The sequence below is a fragment of the Panicum virgatum genome, chromosome 1N, assembly GCF_016808335.1.
Source record: "Panicum virgatum strain AP13 chromosome 1N, P.virgatum_v5, whole genome shotgun sequence".
In the NCBI taxonomy this organism is placed as follows: domain Eukaryota; kingdom Viridiplantae; phylum Streptophyta; class Magnoliopsida; order Poales; family Poaceae; genus Panicum; species Panicum virgatum.
The window spans coordinates 5,336,114-5,360,924 of record NC_053145.1 but is presented as its reverse complement, the minus strand read 5'-3'; the positions used below and the strand labels follow the sequence as shown (position 1 = coordinate 5,360,924).

The 24,811-nt window shown below is 43.1% G+C and overlaps 3 protein-coding genes across 3 annotated transcripts; 2 read left to right on the top strand and 1 right to left on the bottom strand.

Moving 5' to 3' along the window:
- Positions 1–1,777: 1,777 nt before the first annotated feature.
- Positions 1,778–9,928, top strand: LOC120654779 (cation-transporting ATPase HMA5-like). The gene is made up of 9 exons (XM_039932425.1): positions 1,778–2,165; positions 5,810–6,424; positions 6,561–6,990; positions 7,198–7,523; positions 7,965–8,023; positions 8,110–8,452; positions 8,550–8,750; positions 8,878–9,135; positions 9,257–9,928. The coding sequence occupies exons 1-9, from the start codon at positions 1,887–1,889 to the stop codon at positions 9,731–9,733; spliced, it is 2,988 nt and encodes a 995-aa protein (XP_039788359.1). The 5' UTR covers positions 1,778–1,886; the 3' UTR covers positions 9,734–9,928.
- Positions 9,929–10,098: 170 nt separating this feature from the next.
- LOC120654780 (defensin-like protein) lies at positions 10,099–10,712 on the bottom strand. Its single transcript, XM_039932426.1, has 2 exons — positions 10,621–10,712; positions 10,099–10,505 (listed from the first exon to the last, which is right to left on the bottom strand). The coding sequence occupies exons 1-2, from the start codon at positions 10,678–10,680 to the stop codon at positions 10,218–10,220; spliced, it is 348 nt and encodes a 115-aa protein (XP_039788360.1). The 5' UTR covers positions 10,681–10,712; the 3' UTR covers positions 10,099–10,217.
- A 9,897-nt stretch (positions 10,713–20,609) lies between these two features.
- LOC120654323 lies at positions 20,610–22,895 on the top strand. Its single transcript, XM_039931820.1, has 5 exons — positions 20,610–20,705; positions 21,095–21,670; positions 21,761–21,794; positions 21,882–22,071; positions 22,156–22,895. The coding sequence occupies exons 1-4, from the start codon at positions 20,610–20,612 to the stop codon at positions 22,037–22,039; spliced, it is 864 nt and encodes a 287-aa protein (XP_039787754.1). The 3' UTR covers positions 22,040–22,071; positions 22,156–22,895.
- The last annotated feature ends 1,916 nt before the right edge of the window (positions 22,896–24,811 follow it).

Here is a 24,811-nt window from a genome sequence, read left to right as displayed (position 1 = left end):
TGTGCGCCCTGCTCGCTAGCAGTGGAGAGCGCAGTGCACCAGCATGCAGGCCTGCAGCTGCAGCATCTCTCGATGGTCGTGGCATGTGAGGTGGCAGCTGCAGGCGATTGGCGAGGCGCCCGCGGCGTCCTACCCGTGGCGTGGCAATAATGCACGGGAGCCTGCTGCTGGTGCCGGTGCCCCAGCGCCGGGTTTTGATGCCCCCGTTCACCAGTCGAGCCAGTGAACGAGCGCGCCGTTTTGGTTCCACCTCTCACGGCTCTAGGCGTGCCCCGTCTTGTCCCTACTCACTGAGACTCTGCAGCAGGGGCCGGTGGGGGAGGAGGGGGGGCGCAAAACTCGGGCGAGGGAGGAAGGGACAGGACAGAGGATTGAGGAAGGTGGTTTCATCAGCACAGGAGGTTGGTGGTGTGGGCTCGTCGTTGCTGAGCACGTCGTCGACGAGCCCAGCCGCCCATGCAAGGCAGATTGCTGCTCCCTTGGCCCGGCCCGCGTAGCCGGCCGATTCATACCGTCTCTCGGGAAGCCAGCACCACCACCACCAACAAACGTGGGGTGCGGGCCTTTCGCTAGTCCTGCAAGCCCAAGGGCCGACCGACGCGACGACCATTGGGCTGCTGGTGCTACGGGTGCGCGTGTTTCCCGTGCTTGGCGCCCCGTCTCTCTCTGACGGCGGCCGAGGCGGTGGTGTACTTCTGCTACGGTACAGACGCGAGCAAAGCCTACACACACATTCTGTACGCCCGACGCCACAGCCAAGGCCAGTCGATTCCTCACCACCACCACGCACGCCTCATCGCCGACGTCTCACGCCAAACATTCGATCCCAGCCCTCGTGCTTTAGCCAAAAAAAAAAACCTCACAGATCCCGGAGACCCTGCCGTGATCTGGATGGAGGCGGTGACGGTCGGATGCTGCTTTCTGGCACCAGCGGCCGGCGGCGACGGCGACGGCGACGGCGACGTGCGTGATCAGAATGGCAGCGTGACGGTACTGTTTGGTTTGTCCGTAGCATAAGTAATATAAATTTTGACTAATAATTAGAAGTACTAAATAAAAATAGTTTATAAAAACTAATTTCATAACTCTGCGCTATTTTGCGAGACGAATCTAATGAAATCTTTGACCGCACAATTAGAAAATGATTACTATAACATCATTGTTGCCAATCATTAATTAATTATCGTCATTAGATTCATCATGCAAAATTAAATTCATCCATGAAAAAATTTTGCAAATAAATTTTATTTAATATTTCATGCATAAAAAATTCTTTTTAGCACGAATAGGGTCAAGAAAACAAAGGACCGACGACGGTGGCCGTGACTCGTCGTGCGCCGCCGCTGCTACTGTGCGCCGGCTGCCTCAGCACGTACGTCGCGTGCCAACTCCTCTCCCTTGTACTCCACGCCACGCACGCGTTGTTGGTGCTTTTGTCCCTAGCTCCTTGCACTTATAGCGCTCATGAATTTTATCTAGCTTGTGAAGCAAGAGCTAAGTTGACGGGCAAATTTGGATCGGATCCAAACCGACGTTACAAATAACAAGGAAGTTCAGCCAAAATTTTAAAGTCCATTCGGATTTTCAGCCAAATTTAGAAAGAGCTCGGAGTAAATTTTTTTCGTTTTTCAACCGTCAAATTGTCCAAACTCAACATCTGAATCTCCCGTCAACGATGCCGCCTTCCCACCTCACCTACCAACCCACAACCACGATCGAGTCAATCCCGAAACATTTGCACAAACCCCCTCGAGCTCCACGCCCCTTTCCGAATCGGTCCCCCGCATCCTCCTATCATTGCGCGTCCGCCCCGGCGTCCCACCTCGCCCCCACGATTCCCGTTCCCCTCCCGAACATTTCCGCCGCGGCCCCCGCCGCTGACGGCCATGGCCCACCTCCAGCTCACGGCGCTCGCCGGCGGCGCGGGCGACGAGATGGAGGAGGTCGCGCTGCTGGGCTCCTACGACGTGGAGGCCGGCCCCGTAGCGGCGTCGGACGAGGAGGCCGGCATGCGGCGGGTGCAGGTGCGGGTCGCCGGCATGACGTGCTCCGCGTGCACGGGCGCCGTCGAGGCCGCGCTCTCCGCGCGCCGGGGCGTGCGCCGCGCCGCCGTGTCGCTGCTCCAGAACCGCGCCCACGTCGTCTTCGACCCCGCGCTCGCCAAGGTTCGTGAGCCCGGGCGGGCTGGCCCCGTGATCCCCTCCCATCCCGTTGCTCCGTCAGCTTCGCCGGCCCTCCCGGTGGATTTTCCCCCCTCTCGCGCGCGCTGTAGCTCCAAATCGAGTGGATTTCTAGCGTCGTGCTGGCGTTGCGCTCGGGAATTGCGGAGCTCGGGGGCGGGAAATTCAGCTGCGGCCTGTTGGTTAGGATGGTTAGGATGGGATGTGTCGACGACCAAAATTGGCATTAGACAATACAGACTGGTCTGACCGGTACGCCTTAGCGGTCTGACCGCTCAGACACTATAGTCGGTCCGGCAGCACCCGACCGGTCTGACCGGTCCAAGTGGAATCCGAGTACAACTAGGGATTTTAATAGATTTAGATCTTGTAATAGGATTTCTTGCGGGATAAGTCCACCCCACCCTATAAATATAAAGGGTCACGGTTGATTAGAGAATCCAATCGAATCTATCAAAAACACATCTTTTATCTCTTTACCTTTACCCTACTTTTCCAACCTCGACATGCTGTTCTTCTCTCGTCTGCATGGCGTTTGAGGACGCCCTAGCTAGCCTGCCGAGCTTAGGGCAACCCTACGCGCGCTTGCCCCGACGGGGTCCCTCCCGGGCGAGCGTTCGTCGGATCGTCGCCGTTCTGCATGGCGACCGGTCTGACCGGTCCCTCTGACCGGTCTGACCGCTCCACGCAGGAGGCGCTGCAAGGAGCCCCTCCTCGCACCGAGCGATCTAGCGCGTTCGTGTGTTGACCGAGATTTGCGTCAACACAAATTGGCGACTCCGCTGGGGAAGAAAATCAGGTTATCGTGGCCGATTTGTCAAACCTTAGCAATATGGCGGCACGTGAACAAGGAGTCAAAGTCATAAAGGAGCGGCAAATACCATCCCCATTGACATATTGATAAAGATGCAATCTTCAGGTAATTTATCTGATTTTGTATCCGGTATTGTTAAAGATTTTATTGATAAAGAAAATAGTTCAATTCAAGCTCCTATTGTTCAAAAGTCGGTTATTGAAAAACCGACTAATAATTCTTACAAAGATTTGCCTATTTGTGATGTTATTGGTCAAGATACAGTTCGGCCGTCTCAAGCTGAAATTGTAGAACCAAATTCCCCTTGCAAGTACACAGAAATTAATTCTAGTACTTCTATGCTCGGGGGGGGGGGCAACAAAACAAAGGTAAAGCTGCTGGTTGCACTGCAACCGGTCTGACCGGTCTTAAGACCGGTCTCACCGGCTCATCTAGAGTTTTGCAGAATAAATCAAAACCTAAGATGGTTAAGCCCAAAAAACCCGAGATTGGTGTTTGGAAAACTGTTGAATCCAAAGGCCGTCACAAGCATCAAAAGGAAAAGCCGAAGCCCTTTCTTGGAAATCTTCCGGCTAAATCCATAAAACAAAATAATGATGCTAGTCGGCTAAAACATCCAAAACACTCAAGATCTACTCCAAGACAACAATTCCATGATCGGAATCGGCAGCCGAATAATTTTCCTAATTCAGTGCCGTTTTCATCACATAGGTCGTCTACACATATGCCATATGGGTCTTATTATAGCATGCCTTGTTTTTATCCGTCATGGTATTTTAATTCCTATATGCCGTCTCTTCCTACATATTTGTGTCCAAATTTTATTAACTATAGGGAGCCGGCAATTAGTAAGCCATCAGATACAAATAATGGCCGTTTTGATCCAAAAAATCGGTCTGTGCAAAAAAAGAAACACATGGTGATCAAGCAAGTTTATCGTGTCAAAAAAGATGGGCGATTGAATAAAAAATCAGATTTGACACAAAATAAAGAAAAACCGACCGTTGAAGAAACATCGGCTAGTTCTGTTGCTCAGATTGTCCCCAATGGAGACCATACTTCAAATAAGATAGCTGAACAATGTTCAAGTTCGGCTAGGAGGCAAGATAAGAGCAACCATGTCGGTTCTGACAGGACTGGTCAGACCGGTTCGTCAGACCGATCTGACCGGTCTGAACCTAGGAAGTCTGATGGTGCAAAAAATAGGATCAAGCCGACCTTTGAGGAGCTTCTGGATAAATACAAGAAGATATCTGCGCAAAAACAAAGCAATCAATTGGAAGGCAAACGAAGGAGTTCTTCACCACCAAGATCAAGAAAGCATCATCGATCATCTTATTGGACTTCATCATTTATCCCGTCGATGCACGCACGATGGACTGCATATTCAGGTGTGTTTAATCTGTGGTTTGATCATAATCCTTGGCTGCCATATTATGGCTATCAGTTTTATGCTTTACCAAGAAGCTATGATTTGTATAATCGGTCGCATTGGCCGTCTCAAGACTTTTGTTATTAAATATGCTAAGGAATATAAAGCCGAAATAGTTTACTGATCTTAAACTAGAAATTGTTACATTTGCTAGTTCTCTTATTTCAGCTATTTGGGCATGTTTAAACAATATATGGCCGATGCATTGCTAATCGTCGCCCTTAGACAATTTTGGTCCAGAAGAGTGTTATTTGGCACGCAAGCTTTGCCAAAGAACAGGACGACATATGTTGACGACCAAAATTGGCATTAGACAATACAGACCGGTCTAACCGGTACACCCTAGCGGTCTGACCGGTCAGACGCTGTAGTCGGTCCGGCAGCAGCCGACCGGTCTGACCGGTAGGGTCGACCGGTCTGACCGGTCCAAGTGGAATCCGAGTACAACTAGGGATTTTAATAGATTTAGATCTTGTAATAGGATTTCTTGCGGGATAAGTCCACCCACCCTATAAATATAAAGGGTCACGGCCGATTAGTGAACCCAATCGAATCTATCAAAAACACATCTTTTATCTCTTTACCTTTACCCTACTTTTCCAACCTCGACATGCTGTTCTTCTCTCGTCTCCATGGCGTTTGAGGACGCCCTAGCTGGCCTGCCGAGCCTAGGGCAACCCTACGCGCGCTTGCCCCGACGGGGTCCCTACCGGGCGAGCGTTCGTCGGATCGTCGCCGTTCTGCAAGGCGACCGGTCTGACCGGTCCCTCTGACCGGTCTGACCGCTCCACGCAGGAGGCGCTGCAAGGAGCCCCTCCTCGCACCGCGCGATCTAGCGCGTTTGTGTGTTGACCGAGATTTGCGTCAACAGGAAGCGGTCCGTGCCTGCCTCGATTTGCGGAGCTTCCGAAGCTGCCTTCTGTTTTTCTCCTGTTTGTTTATTGTCACGCTGGCGGTTTGATTGAATTCGTTGGAGCTGCAATTGGTGACGATTTTTTTAGCTGATTCTGTCGGACTGGTGTTTCCTGTGTTTGGAAGCGATAACAGTGGAATCGATGGCGATTATGGATCTCAGCCGCTCTTAACAGGAATGCTGAGAGATTTTCGCAATTTTGATTAATAATCCCCTATGGCAGTTATCGTGATCGACTAATATTAGTAGCAGGTACCAGCAGACAATCTACAAGGATCTCAAATATATAAGTTAGTCATTTTAAATAGCACAACTATTTCCCGGACAGCCAGTCTGCAGACATTTAGTACTACAGTAGCCACTAACTTCCTTTTGCTTCAAGTCTCTGCAATGGCGCCAACATGAAGTATTCTATATAAAATTCAATTCATGAGGATTTTATATGTTTTATATTCAAAGCTTGTATGCAGGATGAAGACATTGTGGAAGCGATAGAGGATGCTGGGTTCGAAGCAGAAATTCTCCCAGACTCTACTGTTTCACAGCCGAAATCTCAGAAGACTTTGTCAGGACAATTTAGGATAGGAGGAATGACTTGTGCAGCATGCGTGAACTCAGTTGAGGGGATCTTGAAAAAACTGCCCGGTGTAAAAAGAGCAGTTGTTGCATTAGCGACATCATTAGGGGAAGTTGAGTATGACCCTTCTGCCATTAGCAAAGATGAAATTGTTCAGGCTATTGAGGATGCTGGTTTTGACGCTGCGCTGTTACAAAGTAGTGAGCAGGACAAGGTTTTATTAAGTGTTACTGGGTTGCATACTGAGGGAGATGTAGATGTATTGCATGATATCCTGAAGAAAATAGAAGGCTTGCGTCAGTTTGGTGTAAATTTTGGAAACTCTGAAATTGAAATTGTATTTGATCCTGAAGTAGTTGGTTTGAGACAGATTGTAGATACCATAGAGATGGAAAGCAATGACAGACTGAAAGCTCATGTACAGAATCCATACTTACAAGCTGCTTCAAATGATGCACAGGAGGCCTCTAAGACGCTTCATCTTCTTCTCTCTAGTTTATTACTAAGTGTAAGTTTTTTCTTCCCAGCTATCCTAGAGTTTTATTTTATGGTTCCATGATATGTTTTGAATACTATAAATACCATTTGACAAGATTCTTTGTGTGTTACTTGTACTGACTCACCACTTGGTTTCCTTGCAACAGATTCCTGTATTTTTCATCCGCATGGTATGCCCTCACATACCTCTAATCAGTTCATTTCTAGTCATGCACTTTGGACCATTTTGTATAGGAGATCTGCTGAAGTGGATTCTGGTTAGCATGATACAGTTTGTTGTTGGCAAACGATTCTATATTGCAGCTTATAGGGCCCTAAGACATGGCTCTACGAATATGGATGTTTTAGTTGTTATTGGCACCACCGCTTCATATGTCTACTCAGTTTGTGCGCTTCTTTATGGGGCATTCACTGGATTTCATCCTCCAATATATTTTGAAACGAGTGCCATGATAATTACATTTGTGCTATTTGGGAAGTATCTGGAGGTGCTTGCAAAAGGAAAGACATCGGATGCTATCAAGAAGCTTGTAGAGCTTGCTCCAGCTACAGCGCTTCTGCTTCTGAAGGACAAAGGTATCTGATCCAAACTGTGAACTACTTGCAACAATAATGTTTACCAGCTCTGGAAAGCTCACACAAGTAGTCTTCTTATATTACGAATCTCTTTTTGGTTGGGCATTCAACCTTAGCTGGTCGCTAGCCTATCACACATACTCTATGAATTTCAGTTTTTTACTGTTGGTTGCACACATCAACTTAAAATATTTTCCCCAAATACAGAAGGAAAATATTCAGGCGAGAAGGAGATTGATGCATCGTTAGTACAACCCGGTGATACTTTAAAAGTTCTTCCTGGTTCAAAGGTTCCTGCTGATGGTGTAGTCATTTGGGGTACAAGCCATGTCAATGAGAGTATGGTAACTGGTGAATCTGTGCCTATCTCGAAGGAAGTATCCAGTCCAGTAATTGGAGGCACAATGAACTTGCATGGTGTTCTTCATATACAAGCGACCAAAGTAGGATCCGGGACAGTCCTGAGTCAGATAATCTCTCTTGTCGAGACTGCCCAGATGTCTAAGGCTCCTATTCAGAAGTTTGCTGATTATGTAAGTGCACTCCTCAACTCCTTAGTTCATAAAGATTATCTATAAGTCTGTTTGGTATCATCTTAAATCTGTAAAGCATTGTTTCAGGCAACTTAATTCTTTTTTCTGAATTGATGTTTATTGTTATACTTGTTAAAACATTGACTATATGTTTGTTTTTAGTATTTAAAGTGCAGTGTGGAGGAATTTAAATTATGTACGTCAATTTTTGTACATATGTTTACATTTCTTGTTACTTGACATAACTTGATTGATTTTTCCTTCTTTTTTTTCATATTCTTATAGATCACCTTTCTTATACGTGTCATGATTTTTGTTAAAGAATCCTGGCTATCCTGGGGATTTGTAAAGCCTTGATTCGCAGGGTTCTTTTGCTCTTTTATGAACACCTGTAATCCCACGTCCCTTTTATCAATGCTGACATACCTATGCCTATTTTAGGTGGCCAGCATTTTCGTTCCTATTGTCATCACCTTGTCCTTACTGACATTCCTTGCATGGTAAGTTTCAAGACCCTGACATCAGTACTTAGTACCGTGAATATCAATGCTCAAGTTCCTGACTCATAAATTGTTGATGTTCTTAGGTTTCTATGTGGATGGTTGGGAGCATATCCAAATTCATGGTCTGCTGAAAGTAGCAATTGCTTTGTTTTCTCCCTCATGTTCTCCATATCTGTTGTGGTGATCGCTTGTCCATGTGCTCTTGGTCTGGCAACACCAACTGCGGTTATGGTAGCAACTGGAGTTGGGGCTAATCATGGAGTACTTGTTAAGGGTGGAGATGCACTGGAGAGAGCTCAGAATGTGAAATATGTTATTTTCGACAAAACTGGAACACTGACCCAAGGAAAGGCTACTGTTACAACAGCAAAGATTTTTTCAGGAATGGACCTGGGGGATTTCCTCACATTGGTAGCTTCTGCAGAGGTGGGATGAACAAAAAAAAAATGCATTACATTAGTTTCTTATGCTTCTCCCATCAAAGTGGAAAACTGCTAATCTGATTTTGTTTTCTGTACTTAAGGCAAGCAGTGAGCACCCACTTGCAAAAGCTATCTTGGATTATGCATTTCATTTCCATTTCTTTGGTAAACTTCCCTCAGCAAAAGACAGCATTAAGAAAAGAAAAGAAGAGATTCTTTCCCAGTGGCTACTGGAAGTCACAGACTTTTCTGCTTTGCCTGGCAAAGGGATCCAATGTTGGATCAACGGGAAGAAAATTTTGGTGAGTTGAAGGATGCAGCTATCCTTTACTGTGCATCTTCCAATAATTGGAGGATAGACTTGACTTACTGAGTTACCTTCTTGAGTTAATATGAAATTGGTATATTGACGCTTAAATATTTATTCAGGTAGGGAACCGTGCTTTGATAACTGAAAATGGGGTAAACATTCCTGATGAAGCTGAACATTTCTTGGTAGACATGGAGTTGAGTGCAAAAACTGGTATTCTCGTAGCATATGATGGTGGCTTCATTGGCTTGATTGGGATAACAGATCCTTTGAAAAGGGAGGCTGCTGTGGTTGTACAAGGCCTAAAAAAAATGGGTGTTCATCCAGTTATGGTCACTGGAGACAACTGGAGGACAGCACAAGCGGTTGCAAAGGAGGTCAGTTGAGTTAATAATGTTCTACTGCTAGCATAGCATCTGCATTTCACCGTCACGCAACCTCTTGTCAGTATGTGCTCATCCTCTGAAGTGAAACTTTGATATTATTGTGGTTCTACAGGTTGGTATTGATGATGTGAGAGCGGAGATCATGCCAGCTGGAAAAGCCGACGTTATCCGGTCGCTCCAAAAGGATGGCAGTGTAGTCGCAATGGTAGGAGACGGCATTAACGACTCCCCCGCTCTAGCTGCCGCCGATGTCGGGATGGCCATTGGCGCTGGAACTGACATTGCCATCGAGGCGGCGGACTACGTGCTGCTCCGGAACAACCTGGAGGACGTGATCACAGCAATCGATCTCTCACGCAAGACGTTCAGCCGGATCCGGTGGAACTACTTCTTTGCCATGGCGTACAACGTGGTGACCATCCCCGTGGCCGCGGGCGTGTTGTTCCCGTTCACGGGGCTCCAGATGCCGCCCTGGCTGGCCGGCGCGTGCATGGCGTTCTCGTCCGTCAGCGTGGTGTGCTCCTCCCTGCTGCTGAGGAGGTACAGGAAACCAAGGCTCACCACCGTGCTGCAAATAACAGTGGAGTGAAATTTTGGGCGTTGTGTCGTGTCACTTTACCGGTGAAGAAAAGGAAGTGGTGCCTCCGACAACGTGAATGTCTGGTGCAGGCGTGCAGTTTTGAGGGTCAAACACATGTACATATCCAACATTTTGCAACGGAGTTATAATGCATGGTAGTCAAAATCCTCCTGCATTGAGCAATTCCTCTTTGCAAAGTTATCAGTTGCACAATGAAGTGTTGCTACTTCAAAAAATGGCTTAGACATCTTTTATTTTCATCAGGATAATCTGTTAGAAAAAATATACGGCGAGATGATTTATAAAGATATCGAGGGAAATTGTATTGTAACAAAAAAAAGCATTCCATCTGTGTGTGCAATCCAGTGGATATGGAGATAGAGATGAGTCAATCTAATGGATATACGGTAGCTTAAAGCTATTGAGATAATCCAATGGAGATAGACTTGGACCATCACACAAAATCAACGGTTGACACGCCTCTATCAGCTCTTCATCTTGCATGGTCTCCCCTCCTCCCCAGCAGGAGGTTGGGCGCTCTAGTTGTTACCCCTGCCAGGACCGGTGGATCACCCCCACCACCGGGCGGGACTTTTGGTGCGCCGCCGCCGCCGCCGCAATCCCTATTGCACACGCATGTCCTACCCAGCTTGACCCTGCCCTTGCAGAACCCGCCGGTGTTTCCCTCGGTCATGCAGACGGACCAGCAGTTGTGGTGGTTGCAGCGCCCTTTGTAGCCCTTGGCCCTTGCTCTGCGTCGCGCACCGATCAGCCTCGGCACCTGCATGCATGACCAGATTCAGTCTACCATCTGAGTATCTGATGCCTAGTGATGACTAGTCATTCGCTTCCATGCTTTCATTTGGTATTTTTGATGGATTAAATCGATCACTAACCGAAGGTGAGCAGCAGGACAGGAGCAGGGACATGGCCGTTGCGGCGATCTTGCCCTTCATGGCTGAACTGAGCTGAAATGAACTGAACTGAACTTTGCTGGGTGAGGATGGAGGACGTGAAGGGCACAGCCATCTATATTTATAGAGTTCAGGGTGGATTCATCATTACCATCGCGCATCCGGAAATGGATACGCGCATATCCTGGTCTTGGCACTCTCAGGATTGATGGAATTAATCTACTTCATCATTTGCGGTTGGAGTCTGCATGTAGCAATATTATGATATGGTTTTGGCTGCCAAATCCTTATATAAATGTCTGTATATCCATCGGTTTGGAGCTGTGCGCCCTAATTAAGTACACTTGACAGAAACGCCATGCCAATTCGCATCAGTGCCAGGCGACATGGCGGCAACGCCATGTTCTCAGGAGCTTAGTGCCTTTCATGCTGTCGTGCTAGTTAGCACTACCTGAATAGTTCTGATAAAGATATCATCAGATGGTTCATTTCCTTCCATGCTTAATTTGGAGCTTGGTTGAACTCGATCACTTAGCTGCTTATCACTTGAGGTCAGGAGGAGCAGGACAGAGGCAGTTTCTGTGATCGATAGATCTTGCCATTCATGGCTCTAGCTAAACTGAATTGGATCTGTTTGGGACGCCGCCTAAGAAAAATTCTCTTACTCTGTGACGAGTCAAGGGACGATGACACCATTCTCATGTTAGCCGGGTAGAAACTAAAACTAAAAATGTTTTCTTAACGGCGCCTTTCAAGGAAGAGGGAAATTGAGAGGCCCCACTCCCTCCCATGATCAGCACCGCTACCGGAGAAAACAAATTTTCACTCTAATATATTATATATGTTTATGAGTGAAAAATTTATATGACGCACGCAAACCAAGTGAAGCACAAACTATTCACGAGTATCTTCACGCCCTAGTCGGTTCCAGCTCAGCCGACGATGGCCGCCGCTCACCCTGCGCCGATTCGGAGCACGGGTTCTCGCAGATGCATTCCCGGCGGTTGACGCCGGCGTAGCAGGCGCCGGCGCTGTACCCCTTGTGGTAGCACCAGGTCTCGCAGGCGTCCGCGTTCGGGGCCTGGCACATCGGAGCGTCGCTGATGAGCACGCCGCAGTTGTCAGCTCCTCCTCCTGTTAATAGCAGTTCACAGAGAGATCGTGACATATATAAAAAAGGGTAAATTATTAGTCAGAACAAAGCCCAAACCATGCATCAGATTTTCTGAACTTACCAGAAGACAAGAGGATCAGCACCAACAATGTCATGATGGCCGGCACAGCTCGTGCGATGTTGCTGCTGCCCATGGCCAAATCTTGGGATGATTGTTGCTGTTGAGTTGCTTGAGAGGTAGTGCAAGTGCTGATCAAGACCACCTACTGGCTACTTATATGACTAGTGCTTAATGATGTGTTGTGGAATGTGAGCAGGATGGACAGTTACGCATATACAGCAGTACTAAACTTTGCCAAGAAATTACTTCTGCCTTGTAAATTAAAATTAGAGCGAACCTTATATTCCCAATTTCCATGATCCATCAATTTGGTGCCATATGGAAGGCATTGCTTGAGGATGGGACAATTCATCAAGAAGCATCAATGCTTGAGGTGGTGGACAATCATTTTCCCCCTAATTTTTGGATAGCTTTTATTTTGTTGAAATCACAGGGATGGATGAACTGTAACAATGGTGAGGTATAACTTACGCAGAAATATTCCTTTCTGCTTGTAGGGATCTTATTACAAAATGGCTTGACATATTCAAGATTAGGGACGGATCCAGAAAATGAAAATAGGGAGGGCACTCAACTGCTTCTTCAACCTCCAGTTGCTTATATTATTATGGCGCAAAAAATGGAGAGGGGCTGCGGGGGTGGCTCCACTGCTGCGCAGGGGTAAGGGGCTCTGGCCTCCTGCCCCACGTTGGATCCGCCCCTGATCAAGATGGTCACATTATATATGTAATTCTTTTATTTATGTAAATTCAAGGTATGCCAAATGATGATTCCACGTTGGTTGTGGTCCTTTCATGCCCACAAAGGGCAAAATTGCGATGCACCATATTGCTTGGTCTCCTGTAGCTCCATTTGCTTAGTTTCAACTGACGGCGATCTATGAGTATTTAAAACCTAAAGATCAACTAGTTTTGGAAGGACTAAAGTTTGGCCACCACGAAAATAAATGGCTTTATTTACGTTTTTTTCTTAAAAAGATGTTCTATATAATTTCACATGTACAATAAATTTCTCGTACAAATATATATATTTATATTTTAGATATATTAAGTATGTCGTGTAGTTAATTCTAGTAGATGATGAGCTCTGCCATGATCGGGCATATGAGCATCTATTATCTTATTATTTGGCCAACAAATGGAGCATCCACATTCGTTCTCAAGGTCTAGAAATTCTCATTAATTGGAAAAAATAAAAAAATAAAAATTACCGACCACTCCCATTACGATAAAAATTAGCCTAAAATATCCCTATGCCTAATTAAAAATCACACACCAATGCCATTATGAAAAATTAAATATATACGCTATTAATAAAAACTAAAACTAACAACAATCAATCAAAATAAAATGAAAATAAGAATAATTATAAGCACAATATTATTAAAGCTCAACAAATCAAATTGTTATCATAGGTAGATCATTTGAATTGTTTTAACCAACAATAAGACATAATTTACGATAATGAGCAGGGTGATGTATAGTATAAAATAGTATAATTTTTAAGTAAGAATACAACGATATGAAAAATTTTGAATTTTCAATACTAGCCTTGCGCGGGCTATAGACCTAGTTCAGTATGAAATGCATGACTTCTTATTCGGAGGCAATTTTGAGGGGAGTGGGCAACCATATGAAAATTCCATTAAAATTCTTCATGAATACCACACGAAAACCTAGAGAAAAATCGGAGTTCTTCCCGCCGGCCAGTATCCCTGCCTAGCAGAGATGCACTGATGTAGGTCCTTACATGCATGCGTGACGCTATTCATTTGGCTTGTCAGCTAATCAGCCAGCAATATTTTTCTCTCATACCAAATCAGTATCATTCACCAGCCAGCAGTACTGTTGTCTCATATCAAATCAACATCAGTCACCAGCCACAGCCAAGTGAACAGAGAAATCGGGAAGCAACATCTGTTTCTCCTCAGGGAATCGGGAGCGGTACATCGTTAATTTTGGTCCTACTGATCTTTGTGCCCTGGCTGGCTCCACCGCCTGCTCAATCAATCAAAGATTGAAGAAGCACCAGTATCTATTATATTATTAAAGGAGTGTTAAAAGAAGCCACCACGTTCGCCGAGAGGGTCTAGAAATTCCCACATTAATCTAAAAAAGAGAAGAATTTGCACCGTTGGATTTTATGAAGATCTAACGGTTCAAACTAACTCAAGAGTTCATGTCAAATACGATTAATAAATAACTAATTTCGGATTTAAAAAATTAAGGAAAATTAAGACATGGCAAAGAGTCGATGCTGAATACTATTAGTAAATAGTTTAATTCGGAATTAAAAAAAAGGAAATTAGGGCTTAATCAAAGAGTCCATGTTGAATACAATTACTAAATAGGAAAATACTGAATTATCAAATTTAAAAATAGCATTACCTCTATTATATTATTAAAGGAGTGTTAAAAGAAGCCACCACGTTTGCCGAGAGGGTCTAGAAATTCCCACATTAATCTAAAAAAGAGAAGAATTTGCACCGTTTGATTTTATGAAGATCTAACGGTTCAAACTAACTCAAGAGTTCATATAAATACGATTAATAAATAGCTAATTTCGGATTTAAAAAATTAAGAAAAATTAAGACATGGCAAAGAGTCCATGCTGAATACTATTAGTAAATAGTTTAATTCGGAATTAAAAAAATAAGGAAATTAGGGCTTAATCAAAGAGTCCATGTTGAATACAATTACTAAATAGGAAAATTCTGAATTAAAAAATTAAACAATAGCATTACCACTAGATAAAAATTAATATTAGCTGAATAGCTAAATTTAAAATTAAAAGTATAAATTCTATTATATTATTAAGGGAGTGTTAAAACAAACCACCACGTTCGTCGAGAGGGTCTAGAAATTCCTACGTTATTCTATGACTGTCCAACTGTTGTCAGTTGACTAATTTTTTAGTATGTCATATTGTTAGTACCTGTTAAAAGTTTTGCAAACGGATTATGCATTCTGGACGATTGAAGAAGAGGGGGGCATGGGTAATACGTGAGCTTGATGGAAAAACATATGTTTTAGAATTAATCTGGACGGTTAATACCTCTTTGCAAAGATATAATGTTGACTTGAATTCCTAGCAACTACTGGTAGCTAGCAGCACGGTGGTCGCAGGCAACAGGCTGGCAGAGGGAGCCTCCAACGCGATGTGCCCCCGGTGTCGTGGCACTGCCCCGACGTGAAGGGATGTCGAAGATGGATGGACGGACGATTTCGTGATGATGATGGAGTAAAGAAACGCGATGAGATGTCAAATACGATTAATAAATAGCTAATTTCGAATTTAAAAAATAAAAAAAGACACGACAAAGAGTCCATACCAAATACGATTAGTAAATATAGCTTAATTTGGAATTAAAAAAAGGAAATTAGGACTTAACCAAAGAGTCCATGTTGAATACAATTACTAAATAAGCAAATTCAGAATTATAAAATTAAAAAAATTAGCATTGGCACACGACAAAAAAATTATTATTAGCCAAATAGCTAAATTTAAAATTAAAAGTATAAAAAAAATTGGCATCAAATATCATTAATAAATAGATAAATGCAAGAACTAGAATAAAAAAAATTATTGTTGATATGTGTAGTGATTATGAATCATATTAAGAAGAAAAATAGCTAAATAAATAGTATCAAATGCAATAATAAAAATCCAAGTTTGAGTTTCATGGCAAATAAAGTTAATAAATGCTCCAAATTAACGAAGATCTAAATAATATTTGTGTATAGGATTTACACCATTCGATTTAATGAAGATCTAATGATCTAAATTAATTTAATGAGATGCAATATTTTAAACTACCAAAAAATGTCGTATCCAATTAAAGTTAAATACAGGGTCCGCATGACATAAAAACTCATGTTACCATCTGTCTCGCATTAACCTTCCTTAAAGAAGCAAAAAAAATGGCAGCAGTATAAGCGTGACAACACGACCATAGTTGTATTGTATTGGTACTATTGAAAGAGATAATTGCTTTGAAAAATCTTTGGAACGCCCTGCACTACGACGCGACCATAATCTTTGCCCGAGATTCCGAATCACAACTTTTTGAGTCTCAAGAACGTCATGAAGTACATGCAGCTGCATGAAGCACACTGGATTCTACTCAAAATCATTGCCGAACTCAATCAATCCATTTCTTCTGGAGCAACCAAACATCAAGATAGGGACGAAAAAATAATGATGATGCGCAGAGTTTCACATATTGCAATCTATTGCAAGACCATCGGCACCTTATGATTGTAAGTGTGGGCCAATGAATACGCAGACGAATTAATGTGAGAGAAATATCCGCTAAAGAACCAATGCTTTCTCCAAACAAGAATTATCATCATAAATATTGCATATTCTTGAACAACTTTAGTTATACAAACTAATCTGATGGTGGTCAACAAAGAATTATGATTCTATGGGCATATAATAGTTCCATACAAGTAATAATCACTGGGATAAAGGGTAAAGCACCGAAACCTACAAATAAATGTGACTATTATTAGCTCAATCTAAATAGATACATGGGAAAAATCAGGGAGTTAGTCATGTGAGGAATCAAATAGCATAGATAATTATTAACATTATTATCCCCATCTAATCTTCTATAAGTACACACTAGGCATGGAACACAAATGTGATCGATACCTCTAAAGAAGTATAGAGAAAGAGAAGAGAAAAAGATAAAGAAGCACCAAGATTGAACGGGTAAGGAAAGTAGAAAAAGGAGAATAGAAAAAGAAGAATAGAAAAAGAAGGCAGGAAAAATGAGAAAATGAGGGCAAAAGAAAAGGACAAAAGTGAATTTATTGGTTTAGTCTATAAACAATATCATTAGAATGAGAAAAATATTAAATTATAGCCATGTCCTGTTGGACATTTGACATCTTTCATATATTCATGAAAAAATAGAAGAAGCGGTTCAACCGAACGGTTTTCAAAACAGCTCTATATCCATAAAAAAGCTGCTCCATCAAAGAAGCCACAACTGAAATTATTTTAGCCATAGATACAGGCCTGAAGCCCTGCTAATCTATCTCAAAATCGATTGCCTACAGTACAAAATCAAATGATTCAAACAAATGTACGTTGTCGATGCTCCTCTTCGCTCAGAAAAAAAACCCTGAGGCACAATACTAAACAGGAAACTTCTCCATTAGATGCATCGGATGCGATACACACTAATCGATTTCAAATATACCGAGGAACAAAATACAAGACAGAGAAATCAATAAAAATTGCTAGAGAAAATGAAAAATAAAGAAAAGAGTTAGAAACAACAACAAAGATATATATGGAACTATCTATCACCGAGATGACAAAACTCTAAAGTAGACCAATATATGCAGTCATATGGGCTAAAAACAAATAAATTGTGCAGTAACCAAACTGGGAAAAATAATAATAGGTTCGGTTAAATAAAAATTTTAAAACATATATGCATTAACATAGTACGCATATATATAAGTTTTGTATAACATTTATTTACCAAAGCCAGCAGGAGGCCTCAACTTATTTTTTAACATAACTTTTTTTGTCTAATCCATGATCATTTTTATTTCGCTCCGATGATGAGTCAGGTCTAGATCTGCTAGATGCTACTTAAGTGCTCTAACAACTACACTAGATATATTTTCGCTAAATATTAATCAAAATATTGTAAGATACAAATCGAACTCCAACATCTAAGTTATAGATTGTTGGCAAACATAACTATCAAATACATATAAATATATTTCATAATTATAAAAAACTTTATATGAATACAATTATGTACAATTTGCTCCGTATTCAAGGTGATCCAAAATTAAATTCAATCCTCAAATTTAGATTTTGCAGGTTTAAGTACTAAAATATGCAACTATAATATAGAATAAAGCAACATAAAAAGTGATGATTGATATGAACTCCTATGCATAGAAAGCTGCAAGTATTATAATATTCAACAAGAGCAAATGAGAGGTAAATAAATTATAAAATACATCTCTTCTGTCAATGTAAATATTTTTAAAGAATTAAATAAAAAACTAGCTACCCGCGCTATTAGCGCGGGCCACCTTGCTAGTTCTTATAAACTGTGATGATGAAGCCGGAACAGAAGTGTAAATCTATCAGGAAAAAAATCTACCCTCGCCACGTGAACAAACGAACAATTCTTGTGATGATGATGTTGCCAGACAAGAAGATTCTTGAGGATTTATTATAGAAGCACCTCCGGGCTCCGGCTTTATATGTGGTGGAAAGTTGATTGATATTTATGCTTACATATATTTTTCCTAAGGAATTAAATTCCTTGTTATATATTTCTTTATTAGTTATAGTTGCATTGCAATCCTGATTAAGCAGGCAAATCTTTTGCTAAAATGTTTCCAAGAAAATGATTAAGCCGCAGCACATGAATCGGCTATCTTGTTTTATTTGGAAAGCAAAAGCATTCTCAGCAGAAAGTTAATTCTGCATGCAAAAATGAGTATAGCAGAATTAATAATCCATTTATTCTATTTTTCATCAAATAACAGCAATCCATTCGTTCTTCTTTTCAGCCTTAATTTCCGTTTCTTTGAGAAATGATATTATAGCAGGTTAAATGGCGAGAGTTTTAATTCCGTCTTAATTTGCTGGAATGGTCCGAGCTGCGTGTCCGATCCGAAAGACCCCATGTGAATGTCAGGCATCCCTCATGCAACTGGGGCCTTTATGCAGGAGCATGATCGATGATCGACAAGCTCAACAGAAAAGAAAAAATTAGATCAGATGCCAACACTGAATCTTCATTTGTTTATCTTGTTTAAGGCAGTACAAACTCTACATCACGGAACCGATGCACGCATCATCAACTCGGTATCATCGCCATTGTCCCCCCCCCCCCCCCCCCCCCCAAAGATCGTATCAATTTGGGATCACCATCTTTCTCATTGTCGTCGCCAGCTCCGGCGGCGAGCATGGTCCGGTGCACATGCAGACACGGTGGTCCGGGGCGGCGACGTCCAGGAAGCAGAAGCCGTTCGGGTACCCCTCGCCTGCGCAGGCGGCGACGCAGGGGGGCTTGCTCACGCGGACTCCCTTGAACGTCTTGCTGCGGTCCCAGACGTAGCACACGGCGTTGGCCTGCGGACCTGTGGCATGCATGCAGTTCAAAGTTAAAGATACATCATACATCTTCAACTAATTAGAATAAAGCAATGGAAATGCAGTAGAGATTTGTTCTGAGCCCACGCGTACCGGTGGTCAGAAGTAGCACGAAGATTAGGGCTGCTGCTGCTGCGACCTTGCAGGGCTGCAACTCCATGGCTGCTAGATCGATTGAGCTCAACTCAAAGTTCAGTGGTGGGGATGGGGATGGGGATGCGGGACGGTGGAGGTTTTGGTGAGTTGTATGCTGGGTTTTTTTTTACCGACCGGTGGGACAAACCCGCCGCCCACGTAGCGGTAAACCGGACCGATTTGGCCGGTTACCGGAAAAAACCAGCTAAATTCAAAATCCAAATCAAAAACTCATGTTCAACCGGTTCCTATCGGCTAGCCGACCGGTTGGACCGGTTTACCGGTCCGGTTTGACCGGTTACCGGTTTGAGTGATAACCGGATAAATTCAAATTTTTTTCTTTTTTGGTTTAAATTCAAATGCTTGCAAAGTATACTAAATGAATGTTTGTATAACATGTTTTAGCCTAAATAAACCCTCCAACCCTCTTTTGTACTACTTTTACATTGTATTTGTATACTTTTGTATGCATGTTTTTTTTGTTCTTCAAATGCTCGCAAAATATACTAAATGAATGAATATTTGAAAAAATTTAACACCATTAGATTCGTCGCAACTTGAAGTATTTTTAGGAATTTTTTGAGAATTTTTCATCTTTTAAATTCAAATTTGAATTTTGAATTTGGGCCGGTTTGAAACTGGCCGGAACCGGAACCGGTCCGGACCGGTTTGACCGGTAACCGCGGTTTCCGGGCCGGTTCCGGTCGATAAATTTAACCCTGGTTGTATGTGCATTATATAGAAGCTAGTGTGCTGCATGCATGCTTGTGATATTAATGGAGTGTATTATTTGATTGGCAGCCAAAATGGAAGGGCATATATCATGTTTTCGGATTCTCTGGCATCATCAGCAACAATTATGTGCATGTAATCCTCCTGGATATGTGCAATCAGAGAAACTAATGGGCCTGCATATCTTTTTTTAGGTGCTTCTTAAGTACTGCCGTTTGAGAATGCACACGACAAAGGTGTAGGCACACAACTAGTGAGTTTCCGGTAGGGTATCCAATACATTTGATTGGATGTATTTTAATAAACTTTATAATTTATATAATTATTGGTTACGAAAAATATTTATCAAGATTGCTATATATGTGTACTAGTTATCTAATTTGACGTATCTTTTCCTTCCAAATTTTAGTCGGGTCTTCAGACTCTTTCACATAATAGGGTGAGAGAGACCTAACATACGAACAAAAAACTACATGTGTTCTACTACAACCTAAGGGAATTTTTTCGAAGAGGCAGTATTAGTTAATAACAAAAAGCAAAATGCCAACTAGAGAGAAACAGTGAAACAGCTGTTTTTTTTCCATTGAAGGGCATAATCCTAGAGATACAAAGGGTACAATAGAGAGAAGTACAACTCGCGAACAAATCGAAGAGTCAAAACGAAAGCTGAAAAACTACCACCGATTGTCAATTTTAGTGCCACCGTCGAACAACATACTTGCTGCTGACGCCATGACCATTGCACCCCGCACCACCCCTCATAGCTGCGCCGTCACCCTCCATCCAAGGGACCACCCAGTGGAAAGGGGACTCAAGGTGGTGAAAGAGGTGCAAGCCAAAGCCCACCGGATACAACGATCTTCCTTGAAGCTGATGATGACATCTGCAGCACATCCGGCCTCCACGTATGGCCATCCAATGGGAGGAAACCTCGAAGGGGAATGATGAAAGTGGTGGAAACAACACCTGACATTTGATTTACTGACACCATCAACAAAAAGAGCATCGACAAAGCAGAGACACCAAAGAAGGACACTCGCCAAGTCACAACAGCGGCCAACAACCAACGCCGATCCCATCTAAGAGGAGCAAGGAGGGGGCATGAAACAACCACAAGCAGTGGCGGAGGGCCCAGTGTGGCGAGATGTGGCGCTCGCCATACCTCGGCCCGGCCGATAATGTATATACCTCGGCCCATGAAGAAACAACCCTAGCAGCCGCAACTTCGTCAGTTCGTCCGACGGTCCGAGTCGTCCCCACTGGCTGCGCACCGAGGCGCCGCACGCCTGACGCCCTCGCCCAGATCCCGGCTCCCTGCAGCGGCGCCCTCGCCCTCCGCCCCTCCGGCCCCGGTCCCCGGCTCCCCGAGTCCCCGACGCGCCTGGGCACCTCGCTGCCTCCCCGGCATCCTGCTGCAGGCTGGCGTCAGCGGCGGAGCGGGCCTACGGGGCGGCGGCGCGGTCGGCGCTGGAGCGCAACCTCATCCCGGACGCGGGACGCGGTCACCCGGCGCCTCACGCGGCTGCTGCTTGCGCGGCGGCAGCTGGAGCAGCTCCTTAGTCGACGCCCGATTCCGCTCGGCGGCGGACCTCGCCACGGCCGCCGACGTCGAGGCCGAGATCCGCGGGCGCTGCGCGGAGCTTGAAGCCTTAGTATCCGACCTGTCCGTACGCATATACGAAGCTCAAGCTGCTGCAGCGTACTCGTCTTGCCGCGAGGCCGCTGGTTTGGCCCTTCGTGGCGTCCGGCCGTCCGCAACGGGCTTGGTGCCCTCAGAGCCTCCATCTCCACAGGTATCTCGAACACACATTCACGAGGATTCTCAAATTGAGAGCTTACTAAGTAGATTGCTTCTGTAATTTCGTGATATTCTGCGATTTTAGGGGTTGGAGAAGAGCCTCCTCCACTTCGTCCACTGTGAGTGCGTGCATCGATCAGTTGCTAGCTCGTTTTATTAATTTGGCGCAAGCAACTTTTAATTGATTGCTTTGTGAAATAATGCAGCTCTCCAAGAGATGCCCATTGCGATTGAGACGGACAAAGCTAAAGCCCAGCACTACGAGCTGCCAACCACATTTTTCAAGCTCGTTCTCCGAAGGAATCTCAAATACAGGGAAGGCAGCCGCCGGCTCAAGCTTCATGGAGCAACAACCAAGCTCTAGCAGAAAAGGGAAAAGAAAGGCACAAGAAAGAGGTGAGAGAAGTATTTTTTGGGTGTTGTATAGGATTGAGAACTTAAGGTAATTTACTTTAATGTGAATTTGACTATTTATTTCAGATCTAAAGAGCTATTTTAGTCCATTCGGATCCAGTAGCACAAACCCAAGCACTCATGGAAGTGAAGTTGGTAATGCCATAATAGAGGAGGAAGAGGTGGTGGAAACTCATTTGGAGGACACCAATACCATAGGCCAACAGCCAGGTAGCAATGAAAATGATCAAGGTACAATAACTGAGTTCAATCCGGATTATATCATTTCTGATCCGGGGCTTCGGATTCCAATTGAGCAATTTAGTCCTAATATTAGAGATGAAATTAGGAGGGCTTTCATGGAACGAGGTCCAACTCAACCTAGTAGTCATGTTTTTCCTAGAGGAGAAGATAAAAGGCACTTTCGAAAAGAATGGTTTGAGAAATATAATTGGCTAGAATATAGCTTGGTGAATGGTAATGCTTATTTCTTTTGTTGTTATCTTTTTAGAAGAGTTGGTGTAGATGATGACAAATTTGGTTATGAGGCCTTTACAAAAGAAGGCTTTAGGCAATGGAAGAATGCCTGCTTAGCACTCCCTAAACATGTTGGTGGCCCTAATAGTGCTCATAATAGATCAAGAGCGGCATTTGATGATTTTGATAATCAAAGGGCAAGTGTAAAGGAGAAAATTGTAGTTCATACCAAAGAGGCAGAAAAGAAGTATGAAACCCGTGTAGATACATCTTTGGCTATTGTAAGTTATATTGCCTTGCAAGGTGAACCGTTCCGTGGACATGATGAATCAGAAACTTCATTGAACAAAGGCAACTTTTTAGAATTTCTTGATTGGTACAAACTAAGAAATGAGGAAGTGAGGCAGGCATTTGAATTTGCTTGTCCTAAAAATGCTAAAATGACTTCTGGAACAATTCAGAAAGAACTTGCCGAGTGTTGTGCTCAAGCGGTTACCAAAGTCATAAAAGAAGAGATGAGTGGTTGTTTATTCTCTATTCTTGTTGATGAATCTTGTTATAATATTTCTAAATATTGTGAGTTTCCTCATATAGGTATGTGAATAAAAAAGGGCAAGTAGTTGAAAGATTTTTGGGTATCAAGCATGTCAAGCTAACTACATCAGAAGCATTGAAGAGAGCAATAGTGGAGGTTCTTAGTGCCCATGGTTTAACTATTGCAAAAATACGAGGCCAAGGGTATGATGGAGCTTCTAATATGAGAGGTGAATTCAATGGTGTTCAAAAACTAATTCGTGATGAGAACCCATATGCTTTCTATATCCATTGTTTTGCTCACCAATTGCAGTTGGTAGTTGTTTCGGTTTCAAAGTGTTGTTCATCTATAGAGGATTTCTTTGACTATGTGAACATGATTGTGAGCAGCACTAGTGCATCTTGTAAGAGGAAGGATTTATTGATTGATAGTCATCATACAATTGTTTTGAATAAGTTGGAGAGTGGAGATATTTCATCAGGTAGAGGACAACATCAAGAAACATCATTGCCTAGGCCTGGAGATACAAGATGGGGATCTCACTACAGGACATTGCTTCGTATTGAAACAATGTGGGACTCAATAATAGAAGTTCTGCAAGTGGTGCATGATGAGGAACGTAATCCATCAAGGGCAGGGGGGTTGGTGCCTACTATGGAGTCTTTCAGCTTTGTGTTTATCATGAAGATGATGTTACAGATCCTTCGCATAACAAACGAGCTATCTCATCTGTTGCAGAAGAAGGATCAAAATATTGTTGAGGCCATGTCTTTGGTTATTGACGTGAAAACACGTTTGAACAATTTGAGAAGCGAAGGTTATGAGCCACTACTTGAAGAAGTCAAAACATTTTGCCAAGAAAATGATATCCCAATACCAAATATGGAAGATAGTGTACCAAGATTTGGTAGATCAAGGAAAGGAGGGAGAAACAACATCACTCAAGATCATTACTTTTGTGTTGATACCTTCTTTGCTACCATAGATGCTATCACAACAGAGTTTGATCATCGATTCAGTGAGGTATCATCGGAATTACTTACTTGCTTTGCTTGCCTTGATCCTAGAGATTCATTCTCTAACTTTGATGTGAATAAACTTGCTCGCCTCACGGATATATATTTGGATGATTTTTCTTTTGATGACCAGAAAAGAATAAGAGACCAGTTACAAACCTTCATTATTCATGTTAGAAGAGTTGAGGCATTCAGAGCTTGTTATGACCTTGCAAGCCTAGCAATGAAAATGGTTGAACTTAAGAGGCATGAAATATTTCCCTTGGTTTATCGCCTAATTGAGCTGGCATTACTGCTACCAGTAGCAACTGCATCAGTTGAAAGAGCATTTTCAGCCATGAAGATTATTAAAACTGAGTTGCGGAACAAGATGTCCGATGGTTGGCTTAATGACTTGATGGTGGTGTATATTGAGCGGGAGATATTTAAAGGAATTGATCTTGAATCTATCAAGAAGGCTTTTCAGAAGAAAAAAGATAGAAATATGCAATTGCCAAAGTCTCCTAGACGCAACTAATAATAAATATACCGGTATAACTCTATACTCTAATTGTGTATCTTGTATTACATTTAATATTTTAACTCTAATATTTCGTTACTAATTTATGTTTTCTCTTTGTTTGATAGCTTCTTTGGTCCAATTGTTGATTTGATGTGTACTTTACGTGTTTTTCTTCATTTGAGGTACTTCTAAATCCTATTTTTGTTGTGAACC

What these genes read in the sequence shown, in the direction of transcription:
- LOC120654780 (XM_039932426.1), bottom strand. Translation starts at nt 10,680, where the DNA reads ATGAAGGGCAAGATCGCCGCAACGGCCATGTCCCTGCTCCTGTCCTGC. An exon ending in TGTCCTGCTGCTCACCTTCG is followed by an intron (nt 10,506 to 10,620) that starts GTTAGTGATCGA and finishes TCATGCATGCAG; the next exon opens with GTGCCGAGGCTGATCGGTGC.
- LOC120654323 (XM_039931820.1), top strand. Translation starts at nt 20,610, where the DNA reads ATGACCATTGCACCCCGCACCACCCCTCATAGCTGCGCCGTCACCCTC. An exon ending in GACTCAAGGTGGTGAAAGAG is followed by an intron (nt 20,706 to 21,094) that starts GTGCAAGCCAAA and finishes CAACCCTAGCAG; the next exon opens with CCGCAACTTCGTCAGTTCGT. An exon ending in CAGAGCCTCCATCTCCACAG is followed by an intron (nt 21,671 to 21,760) that starts GTATCTCGAACA and finishes CTGCGATTTTAG; the next exon opens with GGGTTGGAGAAGAGCCTCCT.
- LOC120654779 (XM_039932425.1), top strand. Translation starts at nt 1,887, where the DNA reads ATGGCCCACCTCCAGCTCACGGCGCTCGCCGGCGGCGCGGGCGACGAG. An exon ending in TCTGCTTCTGAAGGACAAAG is followed by an intron (nt 6,991 to 7,197) that starts GTATCTGATCCA and finishes CCCCAAATACAG; the next exon opens with AAGGAAAATATTCAGGCGAG. An exon ending in TCAACGGGAAGAAAATTTTG is followed by an intron (nt 8,751 to 8,877) that starts GTGAGTTGAAGG and finishes ATATTTATTCAG; the next exon opens with GTAGGGAACCGTGCTTTGAT.